Genomic DNA, 19617 nt, shown 5'->3' with positions numbered 1-19617 from the left:
GGTGAGTTGTTGCAAAATGCCTGCGAAATTTGCGCTACATTCAACTTTTTAGATTTATGAAATGAGACTCAGTAGTCTATTCGTTTCAAGTGGGGGTGCTTCGGTGGTTTGTTTGGAAAAGGAAGGAAGTTCGTAGCAGGAAAAGCGAAGGGAGGTCTATAATTATCTCAAGTCATTTATCAGAATTGACCGTCATTTTCCCAAGGATAGTAGTGAGGATTTTACGCGCCTTGGAATGTCCGGACTGTTTTAGAATTGTTTGAAAATATAAAAAGTATTAAAGAGAAACTTCTACAGTAATTTATATATTTTAAGATGCTAGTGGAAACGTTGAGTTGATTCATTTTACACGACAGCACTACCAATCAGTAACGTTACGTAAGTTACTTCTAAACTTTCCAAACACCATTGCCTGCTATATAGGCCTCTGTTATTATGGAAAATGTGTAGACCAACTTCTGTACTGAATGGGACATGATCATGTGTGTGTGGGTTACGTTTACATGGTTCATATACAGGTAAATTGGGGGGGAAAAAGCCACGTTGTCAAAAAAAGGGCTTAGGAAAATTCACTTTGAAATTGTATTGATGGGCTTGTATTTCTGTCACTCATATTGACCCTACAGTGGCAGACTCCAAAGTAGTCCAATATATCAGTGTAATCAATGTTTTAATTATTGTTTTTGCCAAATACTAGATCTGTTTGGGATTCTTGCAGTAAATTTTCTGGCCCCATGACCATCAGCTCAAGTAAATATCATCCCACGGCTGAATGTAATTGGGGAGCCCTTTATTAGGATAATTCCAAAAAGCATCTGCTCTGTGTTCCAGGAAGATTTGTATAGCTACTGTAATTGTCCCTAGAGACAACAATTGTATACATCAAAGCTGAACTTCACCTCTTTCTCATGTTTATCACAGCATCAAATACCTCACTAATGTGTCGTTAACCCTGAAGCTACTCAACCAATAATTCGGAAGACCATATCTCACCCTTAGTTTTGTTAATCTGACGCAAACCCAACCCATTTAACACAACATACACTCTTAACAAATCAATTGCTGTTACATTGAATGGTGCAATCCTCACCTTTTAATGGTTTTATTCCATAAGAAAATCCTCTGCCTGTGGTCTAGTTTCCCAGACACAGATGAAGTCCAATTGAATCCGTGTCTAGGAAACCAGTGTCTATCGACACAATACTGAAAGGACAATGACATACTTTCATAGAGATCTGAAATGTATTGTGTTCCTCCTGTCAATTCATTTGACTGTAGGACTCATCCACTCTATTTGTCTAGGCTACGATCTGAGTGATGGACAGAGACATTGAAGAGCAGGACCCCCTCGACAGAGACATTGAAGAGCAGGACCCCCTCGCCGTAGACCCTGTAGACAGAGATGGGAGACGGATGGGGGATGCGGGAGGTGATGATGGCGGGAATAGGAAGGTTGGATGCTGCGAGAGGTTCCATCGCTCCATCTCCAAGTGGATGCTTCCGGAAGAACTCCACGAACAGTACCGGGAGCGAGCCAACTGCTGTCCCCCTCCCATCTTCATCATCCTCATCAGCATCGGAGAGGTGAGGGTTAAAACGCATCATGGTTAATACGCATCCTACTAACGGCAGCGCAGCATTGACAACAAGTAGCCTCTTTTGCATCTGCATACGTTGTTACGATTGTCTTATACCTGAGTGAATTTTCGATTTCAGGAAATGCTCTGGACATGGTATTTAAAGAGAGAGGTGCAGCTGATATTATACCTCCACCATGGTTCATTGGACAAAGCCTATGGGGAAATGAATTTAAAGAAAATAAATGCCATAAATAAGGTCTGTGGTAAACACAGGCTTAGGAGATCTTATACGTTTTGTTCTATGAGATAATCTTAATCAGCTAATGTCACTTTTTGTGAGTTTTGAAGCACATGAAGTACAAAGGCTTCATAATTCATAAAGGTCATTTTAACTGACCTATTATCTCTTAGAATAAAATGTTTCTCCTTGGCCTGTGTTAACCTCAGACCTTATTTTCTATGTTTATCCCAAAACCCTATTCTTTCCCCATTAATTTCCCCCATAGGAATGGCTGAACGAACCAGAGGGAACTCATTTCCGTTTTTTTAGGACTACAAGCTGGCGAGCTCGATTAAAGGGCCAACCATTGGTATTTGTGTATTCACACTCTCTGAGTTTGGATGTGGCTAAGGTCCAAACTGAAGAGCTCTTGTACCAGACATTCCTCTCTCTCTCCTTCTGCTGTGGGAGGTCTCGGCCAGCTTATCCATCTCAATGTCTGAATTCATCCAAGATTCTTAGAGCAATCCCTAGACCTATGCGTTGGCTCAATGAAAATAGAGTTTGAGCACAATTAACATTGGGACCAGGGTTTAAGGCTATCCTCCCAAGGAATGTGATTGTAATCATACACTACGTACACCGTGTGTCCATGACATTTCCCAGGTATTTTAGTAGTATGGTGAGCTTGTTATGGCAAAATAATTGAGATGTGTGTTAGTTATTAAAGGTGAAATGAGTTTGTGAGTAGAAAAATGTGCGACGTCGACGCAGTTTGTTAAATAAATTTGTCTAGGGTTCTCTCTGCTCTTCTCATTAACTTTGTTGCCATTGTGTGTTATCAGTTTGGAGTATGTTTGTATTCTGCTATAATGGTCTGCTCTGCCCATACTGCAACACAATGCAAAAGGCTGTTTTAGCCTTTCAGGACCCCTCCTGTCATTATGTAGCTCGTCACTGATCTAACCTGTGTCTGTCTGGACAGCTAGCAGTGTTTATCTACTATGCGGTGTGGAAGCCCCAGAAGCAGTGGGTCACCCTGGGCGAGGGCATCTGGAACAGCCCTCTCACTTACAAGTCTGACCGGCGGGAGGAGGCGTGGCGCTTCGTCTCCTACATGTTTGTCCACGCTGGGTAAGGGTCACCTCACCTCACACAGATGCCCAAAACCCACTGGAGATTTACCATTGACCAAACATTTTAGTCCAGGACTAGGCGTAATCCACAGGAGGCTGCTGAAGGGAGGATGGCTCATAATAAGAGCGACTGGAATGGCATCAAACGCATGGAAGCCATGTGTTTGAAACCATTCCACTGATTCTGCTCCAGCCATTACCATGAGCCTGCCCTCTCCCAATTAAGGTGCCACCAACCTCCTGTGGCTTAATCTGTGTCCAAAAGAGTCGAGCATTGCAGGTCATTCCTTGCCACATCTCACTGAAATGATTCACTCTCTCCCATATCATCTGTTTATACATCTGTTTGGCCACTGCTAAAGCAGTTCTTCAGACTTCAGAGTTTGAGGTCACGATTCAGTCCAAGTGAAAGGCTTTAAAAGGCAATTTCCCAAATGTTCACAGAGCTTGCATTCACTGTAAACACTGGATGTCGGCTGAAGCAAAAATAACATTTTAAAAGTAAATTGCAGTGTGCACGTTGTTTGTGTTTGTGAGTCTTTCCACAGGTTCTGATTCATTGGTAAGACATTCACTCGGCTATCCACTCAATCATACTCTCACACTGGCGGCGCTAGGGGGTAGCAAGATGGTGGTGTAAGCCCCCTCTAGAATAGGCCTGTTTTAAATTGCCAATATATAACGAAAGTTAAAATATTTCAATCAAATCAATCAAACGTAATTATAAAACCATTTTTACATCAGCCGATGTCACAAAGTGCTAAATCCACAGGATTTCTCTCTCTCAAAATCCTGTTCTCACGAACGTGCTCCGACCGCTCAGCAAGACGGCACAGCCTACATAACGCCATGCCTCTTCATTGGCTAAGCCAGAATTGCATGGATTTGAATGGTTGTAAAATCCTGTTTAATTGAGATAATGTATCTTCGGACTATGTAAAAGTTGCTTATAGCTCGCTATACCCTATGAAAGTCTCGCCTACTTCCTGGTGCAAGTCCTGTGCTGTTTTTGAATGGGCCTCAATCTTATATGATCAAATTCATGCAAATGTGGTCATTTAAGATATGTACAATTATATTCGTATTCATGGCTTAATTTACTTCTACCTGATGCCTTTTATGAAGATTTTAGATAGCATTTTTTCCTCCAGAATTGTGGAATATACCCCATCATGACTTTTTACCAGAAATAATTTAAGAGGATCTTCTCAGGTACAATAATGTTTTTGAGGATGTGTTGAAATGTACTTTGCTTGCAAATACGTGCCAACCAAGCCGTCAGCTAAAAGCTAAACGTTTTGCAGTTAACATTAACTGTGTTGTTTCATATAGGCAGCCTGACCTTACGTATCCACATAACATGATGTGGGTGATGAAACAATGGAGCCTCATTTAATTTTTAGTGAAGTGGGCGGGGGGGACAGTTGGGTGACGCGAAGGAGCGTGAACAGTAAAAGCTGACTATAGCTTCTAGCCCCTACTGGATTGGCTGTTGACGCCTGCGTTCTAGTTTTTCTAGCAGCCACATAAGAAGATATTTAACCTTTTATTTAACTAGGCAAGTCGGTTAAGAACAAATTCTTATTTACAACGACGGCCTAGGAACAGTGGGTTAACTGCCTTGTTCAGGGGGGATTCGATCTAGCAACCTTTCGATTACTGGCCCAATGCTCTAACCACTAGGCAACCTGCCATCCTATTAGCCGTGAAATATTTAATGCTAGAATGCAAAGTTGTTTTCACTTTGGTTGGCAATTTTACCAGCTGACACTTCTGCTTCTGATAGATTTTCTGTGGCTTCAATGTCAATGATTGATGAACTTCTCTTTGACAAGCACCCCTCTGCAATGACCAAGCTACCCCAGTGAAAATGTCCTGCCGCCACCACTACTCCTAAGTCTCAACTCCCATTTCTCCATCTCCTCTCTATGTCTTCCTTCCCCACAGCGTGGAGCACATCCTGGGCAACCTGGTGATGCAGCTACTGCTGGGTATCCCACTGGAGCTGGTCCACAAAGGCTTTGAAGTGGGCATGGTCTACATGGCAGGCGTCCTAGCAGGTGGGCATCCACATACACCCCCTTTTGTCCATTGACGCACAGTCAATTAGACACAGTTGTCTTCAAAGGTCTGTTACGACTGAATGAAGTTGCTTTTAAGTTGACTCTGTTTTAGCTAGTGACATGAATAGTATAGCATGTGATTGGTTAACCAACACAATGTGCGCGACAGGTTGCCTATGTTATTATTAGCTCACTTGTTACATACCTCTTCTGGATGGATTTTTGCTGATCATGACTGTACAATGCTAGCAACTCACAGGCAGAGCTGTGTAGATGGTAATCACCTTTCACACTTAAGTCTCCGACATTCTTTCGTTTCTCAAAAGTTCGATTTTTCCTGTTTGGGTTTCATAGCTGAAATGTCTATAATGCTATAGATGACCTTCTCATGCATGTTGTCCTCAGGCTCCCTGGCCAGCTCCATATTTGATCCCCACAGTGCTCTGGTAGGGGCCTCTGGGGGGGTATATGCCCTCATAGGTGGATACTTCATGAACGCTATTGTGGTGAGTTCTGGCTAACTGCTGATTCTACTATTTCAGCAGTTTTTTTTTCTCTCTCTCATTATTTCCCTGTTCTTTCCTCTTGTGTAACTCCCTGGCCTACAGAACTTCAGAGAGATGATTCCTCTCCTTGGAGTGTTTCGTATTGGAGTGATTGTGATTATCGGTAGGTCCCTTCCTAGATCCACTCCACTTATTTTCCCACCAGTGCCTCAAGGTTTACTGTTCCAGCAGCGACCACGCCTCTGTGGTTGTATTTCAGTAACTAAATGTTCAATGTTTTTTTTTTTCTCTCAAGTCGGGACAGATGTCGGATTCGCCCTTTACAGAAGATTTCTTACTCACGACGTTGGCTTGAAGGTAAGACATCTTCTTTTGTTTGTCCTGCATGCCCTTTCTCTTCTTAAAATGCATGGCATTGAAAGATTTTCCACAGATAAGTATTGTTTCAGCAGAGAGCAAGGCTTTTTTAGAAAAGTCTTTAGTTCACAACTGGAGAGGCTCTAACGCGAAGTCCAACCCTAGACCAATATAACAGTGAGTAGCTCTGGCTTTTATCAGTGTGCCTAAATAGAAAACTAGAGAGAGAAAAACTGCAGTAGCAGTACCACCCAACTGCATTATACGGCTTACAGTTACACAGGACTGACTAATCTCTAAACCAGATTGCCCTCTACACACTTTGTCACACACACATCCTGTCTGGTCCCTCTGTATTATTGCACCCAAGCCATTCCTGTCACTAGACTGTGATGAGTGTGATCCTTGATTTTGTTCTCTGCTTTAGGAGAAGCGGAGAGCAAGATAAGGGTTGCAGCTGTTTTGTCTTTCCAGCAGCCTAACTGACTGGGCTATAAGCTACTAATCTATCACCTACTTCCCCTCTCTCATCTTGCTTTTATTTCATGTTTTCTTGGTCTTTGTGAGAAGTGCGGTTTCAAATGCACTGTCTGCATTTAAACTGGTCCTGGTATTTTTACCGTCCATCCTTTACATACTAACCACAGCGACAGGGCAGAGGATGCTAATTGTAAGGCTGTAGCACAGCATGACTTTGTTGGTTTCGAAGGGAAAATTAGACTGAAATGAGACTTCTCCCTGGTCTCCCTCAGGTTTCATTTGTGGCGCACATTGGAGGAGGAGTGGCTGGGATGACCATTGGCTACGTGTTCTTCAGCGCCTACAACCAGAAGCTCCTGAAGGACCCGCGCTTCTGGCTTTGCATAGTCGGCTACGTAGTCTTCCTCTTGTTCGCTGTGCTCTTCAACTTCTTCCTTTCCCCTGCATAATTTCACACTATACAAATGAATGCGTTTTGAATAACGGACATAGGACATTTCAGGGACTTGGTAGGTTATCTAAAAAAATGTAAACCTCTACTGAAGGAGAGAAGAGATTTAAATTGAAAGAGGGATTCCTAGTTGAAGTGTAGTATTTCACTCAGCGCAAATTATCTTTGTTACTTTTTTTAGTGATGTTGATAATGAAATGCATTATTATTATTTGATCTCTAGGTTTTGTACTGAACTCAAATACCTCAGTTAATTGGTGTTACGGGTATTTTATTCCAAATGATGTTTGTCCTGATTTTTTTCAGTGAGGTAGGACATTATTTCCCCAAGCAGGTCCTTTCCTCTAAGTTTTAGATTGGCCTACAAGTGTGTGTGTGTTTTGGGGGAATTTTCAAGCCATCAGGAGCAAGTGTGTCATCTGTTGGTTAACGCCGTGTCAATTCGTAAACGAGCCATGAGAATGGCCCAATGCCAGGTTATTGTTTCACTTCCCTGTTGACAGGATGAGACACTGTCTGACAATAGCACATATCAATGTTAATCTGCTCACATATCCTTGGCTAAGCCTCTTTCAAGTATAATTTACTGAAGGCATGATATTAATTTGTGTTTCTCTTTAGCTTTTGCTACTTGCCAGCAAGTAAGTTTTGAATTTCAGTCAGTCTGTTAATCCTTTGGTTGTTTTAGGATTTTTGTGTACAGTGGAACAGTAGAGGGCAGCACTTTCCATTGTATATTAGGCATTGTCTATATAATTTCCATTGTGCCACTGTGTATTAGTCTACATAACTGTTTAGTGTGACAGTCCATGAGGAAAATGTAAAGGTCATTGAAAAGGCCTCCTCTTATGCCATTTGTATGGCATATTTTTTTTATTGGTGATATCTTCAAATGTTTTTCCTAAACTTATTTGTGGTGATATTTGTTAGTTGGTATGTGAAACCAAATGGAGGTTCAACAAACCAATACGTACTTTAGGTATTTATTATGTAATTACAACTTGTACAATGTACTTTCAAAGTATATGTCAGGTAGATAGCATAACATTCCAATTGTAAATGACTTGTTTTGTATTTGAAGCTCTTTTTTTTATCTCCAGACTCAATCTTGTGTCTTTTCATCACTTTTACATTAAATGTTATTTTACATTTCCAAAATTCCCTTCGGATCTTAGATCTGTGTTGACAAAGCCACGCATAATCCGATCTCTGTGAAAATGATTGGATCATGAGTTTTTTTGTTGTGTAAACTCTATTTGGTGTTAACCGACAAATAGTTCATCTTGGTAAAAACATATCTTAATTCATCTGGTCTATAGCAAGTCAGACATGGGGGTTAGTGAATGGGTACGGAGCAGAATATTTGCTTGACTGATGTCTGACCTGACCTAGGGTGCCACGCTTCTATTATTAGCTAACAGTGGCTTCAAAAAAAGACAATTGATCGTACCCCAATGACAGCCACCACTCTAGCCAGTTTATGTGGAACATTCCATAGTTCCAGACTCGGAACATCAATACAGTGCCATTATTTAATTGTGGGCTTGCTAGTCTGCTTTGTGGACACTTAAACCATTGGTTAAGAGGGATAATGAACTTCAGAAAGTACTGATAAATTAGTAATGGCCAAGTTGTCATAAATATTGGTTCTTAAATTCAACAAACTGCTGGACAAAAGGCTAAATAAAATCCTCAAACAAGGTTCACCTAATGTGAATCCCTGACTATAAATGTATTTGAATCCGACTCGTTTGGAAAGTGAATCAATCCCCCCTAGTGTTGCCAAATGATTTGACCAATATTCTAAAGAGAGACCATTTCAGGGCAGTACACAGGGTTCTCAGGTGAATGGTATAGTCAGTCTATATTGGGTACTAGTCTGTTTGGGATTGAACAATGCTAGCTCCTGTAGTAAAGCAGAACCAGACTGGCACACCATCTGCTCAGCAATAATCCACCCAGGATTTGGGGTTAAGGTTTTGTACTGAGAACCAATATTTTCACATTTTCCCTTTTGTGCAGGTCATTAGTTAGCATGGCGATCAGGTTTACTCATCATGGGGAGATACTAGTAGAACATGTTTGGATTTGGGCCAGTAGATATATGTAATTGATTCTTTAGCCAAATTTAAAATTAATGAGTGGGAGGTGCTTTGGAAAGCTGGAAAGTGTTCGAGATAGGCATTAGGGATTGCATTTGAAAGAATGTGTTTGAGTACTCTCATGAAAAATTATTTTCAGTACGCTTATATTAGTTTTTAATGAAACTGGTTTGAAGGGAAAATGTATCCTGTATGCAATTGGTTGTTCCAATTACTGGTTGTTCTGAAACACAACTGAAAAGAAAGTGTCATGTATTTTCACTGCACTTCCACAAACTATAAACAGAGCTTGAAATTGTGGCAGTGCTTATAAATTTAACCGGCTAAATATACAGAATAAAAATGGGAGCCAGGACCTGCCAATCAGAATGGATTTTTCCCCCCATAAAAGGGCTTTATTACAGATGTAAATACTCCTCAGTTTCATCAGCTTTCCGGGTGGCTGGTCTCAAGACAATCCTGTAGGTGAAGAAGCCGGATGTGGGAGTCCTGGGCTAGCGTGGTAACAAGTGGCCTGTGGTTGTGAGGCTGGTTGGACATACTGCCAGATTCTCTAAAACGAAGTTGAAGTGGCTTATGGTAAAGAAATGAAAATGACATCTGGCAACAGCTCTGATGGACAATCCTGCCGTCAGCATACCAATTGCACACTACCTCAAAACTTCAGACGTCTGTGGCATTGTGTTGTGTGACAAAACTGCACATTTTAGAGCGGCCTTTTATTGTCCCCAGCACAAAGTGCACCTCATACAGCTTAATATGCCACATCTGTCAGGTGGATGGATTATTGTGAAAAAGGAGAAATGCTCACAAACAAGGATGTAAAAAAATGCCTGCACAAAATGTGAGAGAAATAAGCTTTTTTGTCCGTACGGAAACTTTCTGAGATCTTTTATTTCAGCACATGAATCATGGGACCAACACTTGACATGCTGCATTTTATAGTTACATTTCTAAATTTAGTGTACAGGAATTTAATTATTAGTAATAGAATATAAACTTTTAATCTAGTCCTCGCACCCATCCCTAATAGACATCAATTTCACATCACTCAGATTGGCAAACTCCTATTGGTGTTAGTCTACTTGTTGATAGACAAAATGACAGACCCATGTAACTGCACAGTGCATTGACCAAAGTCGATTATCAAAATCTCATCGAAAATCCATTCCTTTGGAATTAATGATAGTATGATCTGGTTAAAGGAAAACCACAAAGAAAGTTGTGTTTTCTGGCCATCACATGACACTATATGTAGGCTAACACATACAATGATCAGAACTGCATTTCATTTTGTAACTGCTTTATAAACACTTTTGTAACTGTTTTCAGGTCGAGTTACAGGACCCAGGATTATACCAACTCCTGGACAAAAAAAAGCAAAGTTTTGAATATACCCTTAACATCTGTGGTAATCAGGTTTAGGCTCAATTTCAATTGATGCAGTCAATTTAGAAGTAAACTGAAATTCCAATTCAATGAAAAAGGGAATCTCTTTTCCACTACTTCTCCATAAACTGAAAAGGAGAAGCTATTTATGTCAAAAGTTGTCAAATGTTCTGATTTTAAATTCAACTCACTTCCTGAATTGACTGACTTCAATTGCAACAAGCCAGAGTAATCGATTTCTTGTAAATTAATACAAATATTGTGTCAACTGCCAGAGACAACTTAATTACAGAGGGGAAGCACCAGAGTATGAAATCGGACATGACCCATTGATTGCATTACAAGAGTGAAAAAACTATAGATCTGAAAGAGTTGTGGCACAGTCCCATAGCGTTATGTTGTTTGGGAGGGATACCAGAACCAGTAACTGATTTCAAAACAAACTCCCATCACATTGCATATGTATACCATGATCAGATAAACTGCACCAAACATCTCTCACTGGGGGCTATGGCGTATAGCCTATAGAATCTACAGACGGCAGACAAGAGGGAACCTAATAAGTAGGCCGTCTGTCCAGTACAACACCTTTCCATGCTTCACTCTTATATTCCTAGCTATACATTCAGGACACACTGGACTGTTGACATTTAAGTTCAGCTAGTCCTTTAGGAGAAGCCAAATATCTTTTTAACCAAGTAATTCCACTGTTTCTTTTTAATTAAGGACATTATTTAACTAACCTATAACCCTGAATCAATAAATGGCAAGCATGAATAGGCTGAAACAATTGCTGTGTGGCTATGATTTATCTTGTACTGTATTGGTAGAACTCTGATTATTGATTTTTATCTCGCTGACTGACCAGAATCTGGCACTGGCAGCTGTCTCAACTGTTCAGTCATACGTGGTGTACTGTCGGCACTGGAAACCCTGGTCAAATTTGGGTCACAGAAGTTCAGGTGATGCGCATCGACAGATGTGGAGGGGGTACAAACGATTTTCTTTTAAAGCTTTTTGGTGGCCTCATCGCGGCTGGATGACCCGTGGGGATTCAAATCACCGGCAGTCTGTCCATGCTGCTGCAAGGTGAATGGAAATGACTCTCTCATTGATTTCTCTCATTGTCTATAAGTTAAATCACCGAGGGGAATGGCTTTATTTTTGGCAAAACAGGACTACCGAAAGGAGCAAGAGAGACAAATAATAAACATGATAATCGACCGCTTGCTTATTCATACATTTTGATATCTGCTTTGCAAATATGTGATGCTCCATATTCATTGTAAATTTACATCTGTCTTCGATGTACATTGCCTTTTTTTCCCCTGATAAAGGTATGTTACAATTCATTATTTATATGTCAATGACTTAACCAAGTTTAGTTTTAAATTGTATTTATTGATATGAAAGGACTGATGTATTATTTTAATTGGTAAATCAACCTTTGTGGGATTAAAATAGTCTGTGGAATGATATATTTTCATTGAGTATTTGTTAATGAAATACAGGTTTTAAAACAAACTGCATAGAAAATAACATTTACATGTACTTTTTGTGATGTATTTTTGAAGATACTAGTGTAAGAAAGTTCAGTTGCTTATTGTTACACACCAAATTGTGGCTTGAAAGTTGGTTGAATGGTTTATATATAGATATTAATATGAATAAATGTTGTATTTCATTAAAAAAACAATGCTTTCGCTCATTATTGGGGAGGAATGCCCCTTTATGTCCAATTAGAATTTCTGAGCAATATTTCTGTCCATTGAGGGGCCTTGGGCTCAAGAACCATCCAAAAAGGCAAAAGTTCCATATAGCCTCTTTAAATGACAAAATTGCCTCAATCCTCTCTCTGCCTCCTACTCACAGACACAACGATGCCCGTGTAAAGATGGGCGATTGGAATTTCCTAGGGGGGATATTGGAGGAGGTGCATATCCACTCCACTATGGTGGGAAAAATCTGGCTCACCATCCTATTCATCTTCCGCATGCTGGTGTTGGGTGTGGCGGCCGAGGATGTGTGGAACGATGAGCAGGCCGACTTCATCTGCAACACGGAGCAGCCCGGGTGCCGGAACGTCTGCTACGACCTGGCTTTCCCCATCTCCCTCATCCGCTTCTGGGTCCTTCAGGTCATCTTTGTCTCATCGCCCTCGCTGGTGTACATGGGCCATGCTCTCTACCGCCTCCGTGCCCTGGAGAAGGAGCGGCAGAAAAAGAAGGTCCTGCTGCGTCGCGAGCTGGAGCTGGTAGACGTAGACATGGTGGCTGCTCGGAAAACGATTGAGCGAGAGGTGAGGCAACTGGAGCAAGGCAAGCTCAACAAGGCTCCGCTGTCGGGGTCCCTGCTGCGCACCTACGTGGCCCACATCATTACCCGCTCTGCCGTGGAGGTAGGCTTTATAACGGGCCAGTACATCCTCTATGGCTTCCAGCTCTCCCCTCTATTCAAGTGCGAGCGTGAGCCTTGCCCCAACGCAGTGGACTGCTTCGTTTCCCGGCCCACAGAGAAGAGTGTCTTCATGGTCTTTATGCAATGTATCGCTGTAGTCTCCCTCTTCCTAAACATCTTGGAGATCATGCACCTGGGCTACAAGAAGGTCAAGAAGGGCATCCTGGATTACTATCCACACCTGCAAGACGAGCTTGACGACTTCTACTCAAGCAAAACCAAGAAAGACTCCGTGGTGCATCAGACAGGCATTGCTTCCTCCGGCTGTAATCCCACCATGGCCTCCGCGCCCAGTGGCTACAACCTCCTACTGGAGCGGGCCCAGGAGGGTCACACCTACCCCCCCCTTATCAACCCCTCTGCCTTCCTCCCTGTTCAGGGTGAACTGGCTGGTAAACGGAGCGTGGAAGAACTCAAAGATGCTGCTCATAGCCCGACGGAGCACAACTCCAACTCCAATAACACCAGCAGTGACAGCCGCTCACCGCCCTGCGACTCAGTGACCCCGCCAAAGCAGGAGGAGCCAGAGGAGTCTGCACACCTTCCCCCTCACAGCGAGGAAGAGAAGAGGGGGAGCCCAGACTCTCCCAGGCGCCCAAGGGATGCATCTCATGCCTCCTCCTGCCCGACATTGCTAGTAGGCGCCGGAAGGAAAACATGGAGGGTCAACGCTCCCTCAAATTGTTCCACAGTGGTGGAGGGCAAAAGCTCAGACACAGATTCTTATGGGGGTGCTAAGGCCAGTGGTGGGTACCAAGCCCGGACTGCGTCGAAATCGGAACCCAAAATGCGTCCCTCCACCCCAGACTCACTGGGGGACTCAAGTTCAGGGTCACAGCACAGTCCGAGAACACCCTCTTCCAATCGCCGACCATCATCCACAAGCAACGCAAGTAGTAGGCGAGCCCCTACAGACTTACAAGTCTGAATGCTAAGAGTAAAACCTTATCGCTTGTCCCTCAGACAAAAAATACTTTATTTCAAACACAGGGATCAGAAGAACATGACATGAGTTGTGACATTGTGCGAACTGCTTCGGAGGGAAATCTGTTGCAGTAGTCCAGCAAAATGGATAGATGTGTTTTATAAGATGTCACCTCTGTTTCTGTTGATCTGTTGATCTCTATGTGGTAGTTTATTTTTGTATTCACCAGCTTCAAAGCCTCTGTCATACTTTGTGATGACATAAGACACAGTAGATCAAACATTGGGTGTGGGGACTAGCTATTGGGAATATTGACCTGCTTTTAAAATGAATTGTGGCTAAGAGAGAAAAACACTGGAACAGTACAGATCACACAGCAGTGACAGCGTTAGTGCTTTCTGTAGGTTTCAGTTCATTTTAAACATCATTGTTTAGAGAGAAACCATGAAAATATGTCCTCATGGCAGCCCAATTCAGAATTTTGTTTCACTAATTGGTCTTTTGACCAATCAGACCAGCTCTGAAAAATATCTGATATGAAAATATCCGATTGATCAAAAGACCAATTAGTGGGAAAAGATCAGAATTGGGCTGCCTGTCTAAACGCAGCCAAAGTACCTTTTGACCACTGAAAATAGAGTATGTAGACTAAATGATGTATATTGCATGAAAGAATTACCTAATTTCCCATTTATAAAAGCGTATATCTTGGTTTTTATTTTGCATTAACTACTGTATGTCCATACTATCATCGTAAAACCATGTATGACGGTTACAATGACCCTCCACTTTCTTTTAGGCACAGCTTTTCTTTTAAGGGTTGTGGGGTATTTCAGTTTCTTATGCATTTCAAGTAACGCCAGCAGAGCCTCTGTGTGCACACAGTACAAAAGTGATATCATGAGGTAAGATTTCTATATTGTAACAAATATGTGAATGTGATTAAAAAGGAAAACACCCATTACGTTAATGTTTGTTTACTAGATACAAAGCATTGGTGTACAGTAGGATAAGTACACTGAAAGCAGAAAAAGGGGGTTTGCTTTTATGAGGGGGAGACAGTCAAAGGACAAAAGCTATTATATTTCAATATAATCAAATATACAAATTAAGTTAAATACTTAAACCTAGTAGAAAAAAAAGAACAGAGGTGAATAAAATCCCTTGCCTCCAGTTGTTGGTTTCGACTTGCCATAAAAATCTGAGTTTCTAACAAAATGACTTCAATAAAGCTGAGGCACATCCTAGTCGGCAGCTCCATCCTCTTTTGTAGGCTCATAGCGTTGAAGCTAAAGAAGTGTGTAAAAACAGAAATTCAATTATTTTGTTAGTTTTGAAAAGTTCAAGCCTACCATGTACAGATCATCACACTCAATAAAAAAAAAATCATAGGCAGGCCTACCCTGTTCTTGAGGTCTTTGTTCTCCTCGGGCCAGCAGCTCACACCTCTGCCTCATGTCTCTTAGCTCCTGCTGGAGTGCCTCAGTGTCTGCAGACTCCTGGCCAGCCACACCCAAGTGCTGCTTGAGGAAACTGGATCTTATTAAAGAAATTGCAGTGTGCTGAGGGAGGAATTCAACTCATTCTCAACCTTATTGTCATTGAAAATGAGTCATTTTTATATTTTAGAAAAGCATCCCATCATGAGCTGTGACAGTCAACACTTGTTCTGTCATCTGTGTGAGCACGTCGGGTTGCTATACCACTAAAGGCAACAGAAAGGTCAGACTCTGAATGTGAGAAGGGGCCTCAGTGGAGTTTCATCACCTTTCAAAAACATAGCTATACATGTCTACATTATGTAGGAAATATTCATTACAAAAACAGGGCAAACATTTTTAAAAGGATACTCAAGCGCATTGTTGGGTTTCTCCGTCTCTTCATACAATGCCACCAGCACTGTAATAAGGAAAGGCACATGCCGTTTTCGTAATTTGCGTAGGTCAAATAAAATTAACAATTAAAGTTAATGAAATATTTGAAATAAACACACCACTGGTGAGGCTGTCAAGGACACCAGCCTTCTCCAGGTATCTTTGAAACTGCTCTCGTTTGGACTCTGAAGCCTGTAGACACATTGGCATTAAGACAAATGATACTTGATTACCTGATTAACAACAAGACGGTCTATATGGAGGAGGTGAGGGCCCTCGGAGTGTGGTGTCAGGAAGATAACCTCTCACTCAATGTCAACAAAACAAAGGAGATGATTGTGGACTACTGGAAACCGCAGAGGGAGCACACCCCTATCCATATCAACGGGACAGTAGTTGAGGAAGGTGGAAAGTTAAGTTCCTCTGCGTACACATTACTGACAAACTGAAATGGTCCACCCACACAGACAGCGTGGTGAAGAAGGCGCAACAGTGCCTCTTCAACCTCAGGAGGCTGAAGAAATTTGGCTTGTCAATCTAAAACACTCACAAACTTTTACAGATGCACAATCGAGAGCATCCTGTCGGCCTGTATCACTGCCTGGTACAGCAAATGCACCGCCCTCAACCGCAAGGCTCCCCAGAGGGTAGTGCAGTCTGCACAACGCATCACCGGGGGCAAACTACCTGCCCTCCAGGACACCAACAGCACCCGATGTCACAGGAAGGCCAAAAAGATCATCAATGACAACAACCACATGAGCCACTGCCTGTTCACCCAGCTATCATCCAGAAGGCGAGGTCAGTACAGGTGCATCAAAGCTGGGACCAAGAGACTGAAAAACAGCTTCTATCTCAAGGTCATCTGACTGTTACAGCCATCACTAACATGGAGAGACTGCTGCCAACATACAGACTCAAATCTCTGGCCACTTAAATAAATGGACTTAATAAAAGTGTCACTAGTCACTTTAAATAACACCACGTTAATAATATTCACATATCCTACATTACTAATCTCATATGTATATAGTGTATTCTATACCATCTACAGCATCTTGCCTATGCTGCACACCATCACTCATCCATATATTTATATGTACATATTCCATTCATCCCTTTACATTTGTGTGTATAAGGTACTTGTTGTGAATTTGTTAGATTACTTGTTAGATATTCCTGCATCATCGGAACTAGAAGCACAATCATTTCGCTACACTCACATTAACATCTGCTAACCAGGTGTATGTGACCCAAAAAATGTGATTGGATTTTTTTACTTCCAATTTATTCAGGGTACAGTAATTAGCTAGTTCATCCATGATGCTGCTAGATGTTTGCTGGCACCATTTTGCCCAAGAAAGGGAAGGAACAATACCCGGTGCATTCACACATGACTGTAAATCGCTTTGGATAAAAGCGTCTGCTAAATGGCATATATTATTATTATTATTATAATACCTCCCTTGATGTAATCACTGTTAATAAAACATGATTGAACAGGTCAACTCAAGTGCTTCACCACATAGCTTTCACCTGTCCGGTCATTTCTAATCAATGATTCCACCAAGGAACCGAATTCAATCTTAAATGGGACTAGTATGATCGCTATAAATATTATAGCCTTCCTTACTGTGTACCGAAGAAAAGAAAAAACATCCAAACTGAGTATTGTACCTCGGTAAATTATTATTTATTATTATCTAGCTACAGGTTAGGTTAGCCAGCCAGTAATGGACTAAACTCCATGGTGAGGTTTGTTTCTGATTAACTTCACCAACTGAGTGTCGCCGAGACCAGGCTTTGTGGTAATCTAGCTCAGAATACATCGATTCGCCCAAAGTCAATACTTTAAATTATAAAACGTGTTAGCGTGGCTTTGTTTGCTTTAAATCCATACTTTTCAATATACGTTCATTCAAATACAACAACCGACTGTTTGCTCATTGCTCTATGGCAACTCATTGCAAATGCGCATGTGCTAATTGAATCTCAACAAGGATACAGTCCGTGGTGTTATCAATATTACCCCAAAGGCAGTACAATATGAAGATAAGCTAAAAACTGCTCCGTCAATTGAAATCTCCATCACACTGTAGGCGACTTCATGGTGACGTTAGCGCATGCGTATAAATACGTTGTCGGGTCGAACGGTCGTCTCACGCTGAACTGCGCATGTGCAGCCCATCAACCCAAAGGCAGTCCTTTGATATAAAGTTGTTTTTTGAAAAATTAAAACGTGCCAGTTTGTGACTTTCACGAAATTGGACTCATAACATGTTCAACTACTTACGACATTGGCTCGAATCTAGCTTGTGCCTTTAGATTTCAAGAAAATTAACTACGGAAAACATTTACACTCATCTCATTTACATGCCAAACCTCGACCTCGGTTTGGTCTGTTTCGCAAGCTTTCTTGGAAGTCTCGCGATGTTGTGACTCTGGGTTTGGAAACTGATTGACTGTACCTGTGGTATTTGATTACCGTTTATTGAAAAAGTATGATTTTAGCACACAAAGAAAGTCACGCAACTACAGGGGACAAACATATTTTAAGTATTGACCTTGAGCGAATCGGTGTAGTTGAGACTACATTCCACAAAGCCTGGTCTCGAGTCCACTCAGTTGGTGAAATTCATCAGAAAATTCCTTCACCGTGGATTGGAGTTTAGTCCGCTAAATTAGCACACTAACGCGTGGGGAAACTTTAAGCTCTCCTGGTTGTTTTACAATGCCATTGTTCTATTTTACACACTACGTCGTTACTCACGCCAATGTAAAACATTATTATGCAGTCCACTTACTCTAGTGTGCCATTATGAAGTTAACGTTAAACTTTACTGCTAACTGAGGTTCTTTACGACTCTCACTGCCTGCAACAGACATGTTTCCCTGTTAGCCTTGACGTCAACACAAGCACGCTCGGGTTTAGAGCATGCGCAGTGTAGTTTATTGAAATACTTTCTGTACTGTCTTTTTCTGCCCTCTGCTGGTGATTTTGTAGGCTTCACACAGACAGTTCTCACTTTTTATTGTATTAATTTCACCTTGATTTAACCAGGTAGGCTAGTTGAGAACAAGTTCTCATTTGCAGCTGCGACCTGGCCAAGATTAAGCAAAGCAGTTCGACACATACAACAACACAGAGTTACACATGGAATAAACAAACATACAATCAATAATACAGTAGAAAAATCTATATACAGCATGTGCAAATGAAGTAGGATGAGAGAGGTAAGGCAATAAATAGGCCATGGTGGCGAAGTAATTATCATATAGCAATTAAACACTGGAATGGTAGGGTGTGCAGAAGATGAATGTGCAAGTAGACATACTGGGGTGCAAATGAGCAAGATAAATAAATAAATACAGTATGGGGATGAGGTAGATGGAAGGGCTGTTTACAGATGAAGTGATCTGTGAGCTGCTCTGACAGCTGGTGCTTAAAGCTAGTGAGGGAGGTAAGAGTCTCCATCTTCAGAGATATTTGCAGTTCGTTCCAGTCATTGGCAGCAGAGAAACTGGAAGGAGAGGCACACCTGTGCGGCCAAAGGAATAATTGGCTTTGGGGGTGACCAGTGAGATATACCTGCTGGAGCGGGTGCTAATTTATATTTTGATTGAATGTGGATTCATTCCACAGATGGAAGACCATACTGGAATTACTGGAATAACATTGATTGTACAATTTTACTATGATTCAAAGAGATACATCCATTGTGAATTGAACCCCCCCAGTCAAAACAAAATAAATCAGTCAAACTATAACTTTCCAGCCAAAATAACTCCAGGTGAAAGGTCACAAAACAAACCTGTGCACTAGCAGAGATACTGTATATAATGACGAGATGCTCTTGTCTCCGCACTAACTGGCGCGAAGGCAGACGGTCTGCTTATCTGTCTCATTTTTAAATTAAATTCGGTCTGCTTATCGCTGTATTCCCGCGGGGACATATTTTGACGAGAATTGACCCTCTCGCTTCGTTTCTCCCTCTCTGGCACTAGTCTACTTGGTCAGCTGACTGCAAAACATCTGACAAGGGTAGGACCAGTCTCGACAGATTGACACCCTGGTTA

At 41.7% G+C, this 19617-nt stretch overlaps 2 protein-coding genes and 1 pseudogene across 3 annotated transcripts; 2 read left to right on the top strand and 1 right to left on the bottom strand.

Moving 5' to 3' along the window:
* On the top strand, nucleotides 1-9663 carry LOC123997873 (rhomboid-related protein 2-like). 2 transcript variants are annotated; one of them, XM_046302515.1, is made up of 8 exons: nucleotides 1-378; nucleotides 1303-1584; nucleotides 2786-2934; nucleotides 4884-4996; nucleotides 5405-5505; nucleotides 5608-5668; nucleotides 5801-5862; nucleotides 6615-9663. In XM_046302515.1, exons 2-8 carry the CDS (start codon nucleotides 1318-1320, stop codon nucleotides 6789-6791), a joined length of 930 nt encoding a protein of 309 aa, XP_046158471.1. In that variant the 5' UTR covers nucleotides 1-378; nucleotides 1303-1317; the 3' UTR covers nucleotides 6792-9663. The 2 variants fall into 2 exon arrangements, with proteins under 2 accessions (XP_046158471.1, XP_046158472.1); XM_046302516.1 differs by having other exon boundaries at nucleotides 1279-1584.
* Nucleotides 9664-9766: 103 nt separating this feature from the next.
* LOC123997605 (gap junction alpha-9 protein-like) lies at nucleotides 9767-15040 on the top strand. The gene is made up of 2 exons (XM_046302011.1): nucleotides 9767-11621; nucleotides 12157-15040. Exon 2 carries the CDS (start codon nucleotides 12179-12181, stop codon nucleotides 13667-13669), a length of 1491 nt encoding a protein of 496 aa, XP_046157967.1. The 5' UTR covers nucleotides 9767-11621; nucleotides 12157-12178; the 3' UTR covers nucleotides 13670-15040.
* LOC123997607 lies at nucleotides 9770-17825 on the bottom strand (annotated as a pseudogene).
* Between the last annotated feature and the right edge of the window lie 1792 nt (nucleotides 17826-19617).

The sequence above is a fragment of the Oncorhynchus gorbuscha genome, linkage group LG15 (assembly GCF_021184085.1).
Source record: "Oncorhynchus gorbuscha isolate QuinsamMale2020 ecotype Even-year linkage group LG15, OgorEven_v1.0, whole genome shotgun sequence".
NCBI lineage: Eukaryota > Metazoa > Chordata > Actinopteri > Salmoniformes > Salmonidae > Oncorhynchus > Oncorhynchus gorbuscha.
The sequence above is the reverse complement of the archived record's forward strand: the minus strand, read 5'-3'. Positions and strand labels throughout refer to the sequence as shown.

Bases quoted from the DNA above. Each gene is read 5' to 3' on its own strand.
- LOC123997605 (XM_046302011.1), top strand. From the start codon at position 12,179: ATGGGCGATTGGAATTTCCTAGGGGGGATATTGGAGGAGGTGCATATC.
- LOC123997873 (XM_046302515.1), top strand. From the start codon at position 1,318: ATGGACAGAGACATTGAAGAGCAGGACCCCCTCGACAGAGACATTGAA. The intron at 4,997-5,404 runs GTGGGCATCCAC...TGTTGTCCTCAG, and splicing joins CATGGCAGGCGTCCTAGCAG to GCTCCCTGGCCAGCTCCATA. The intron at 5,506-5,607 runs GTGAGTTCTGGC...CCTGGCCTACAG, and splicing joins ACTTCATGAACGCTATTGTG to AACTTCAGAGAGATGATTCC.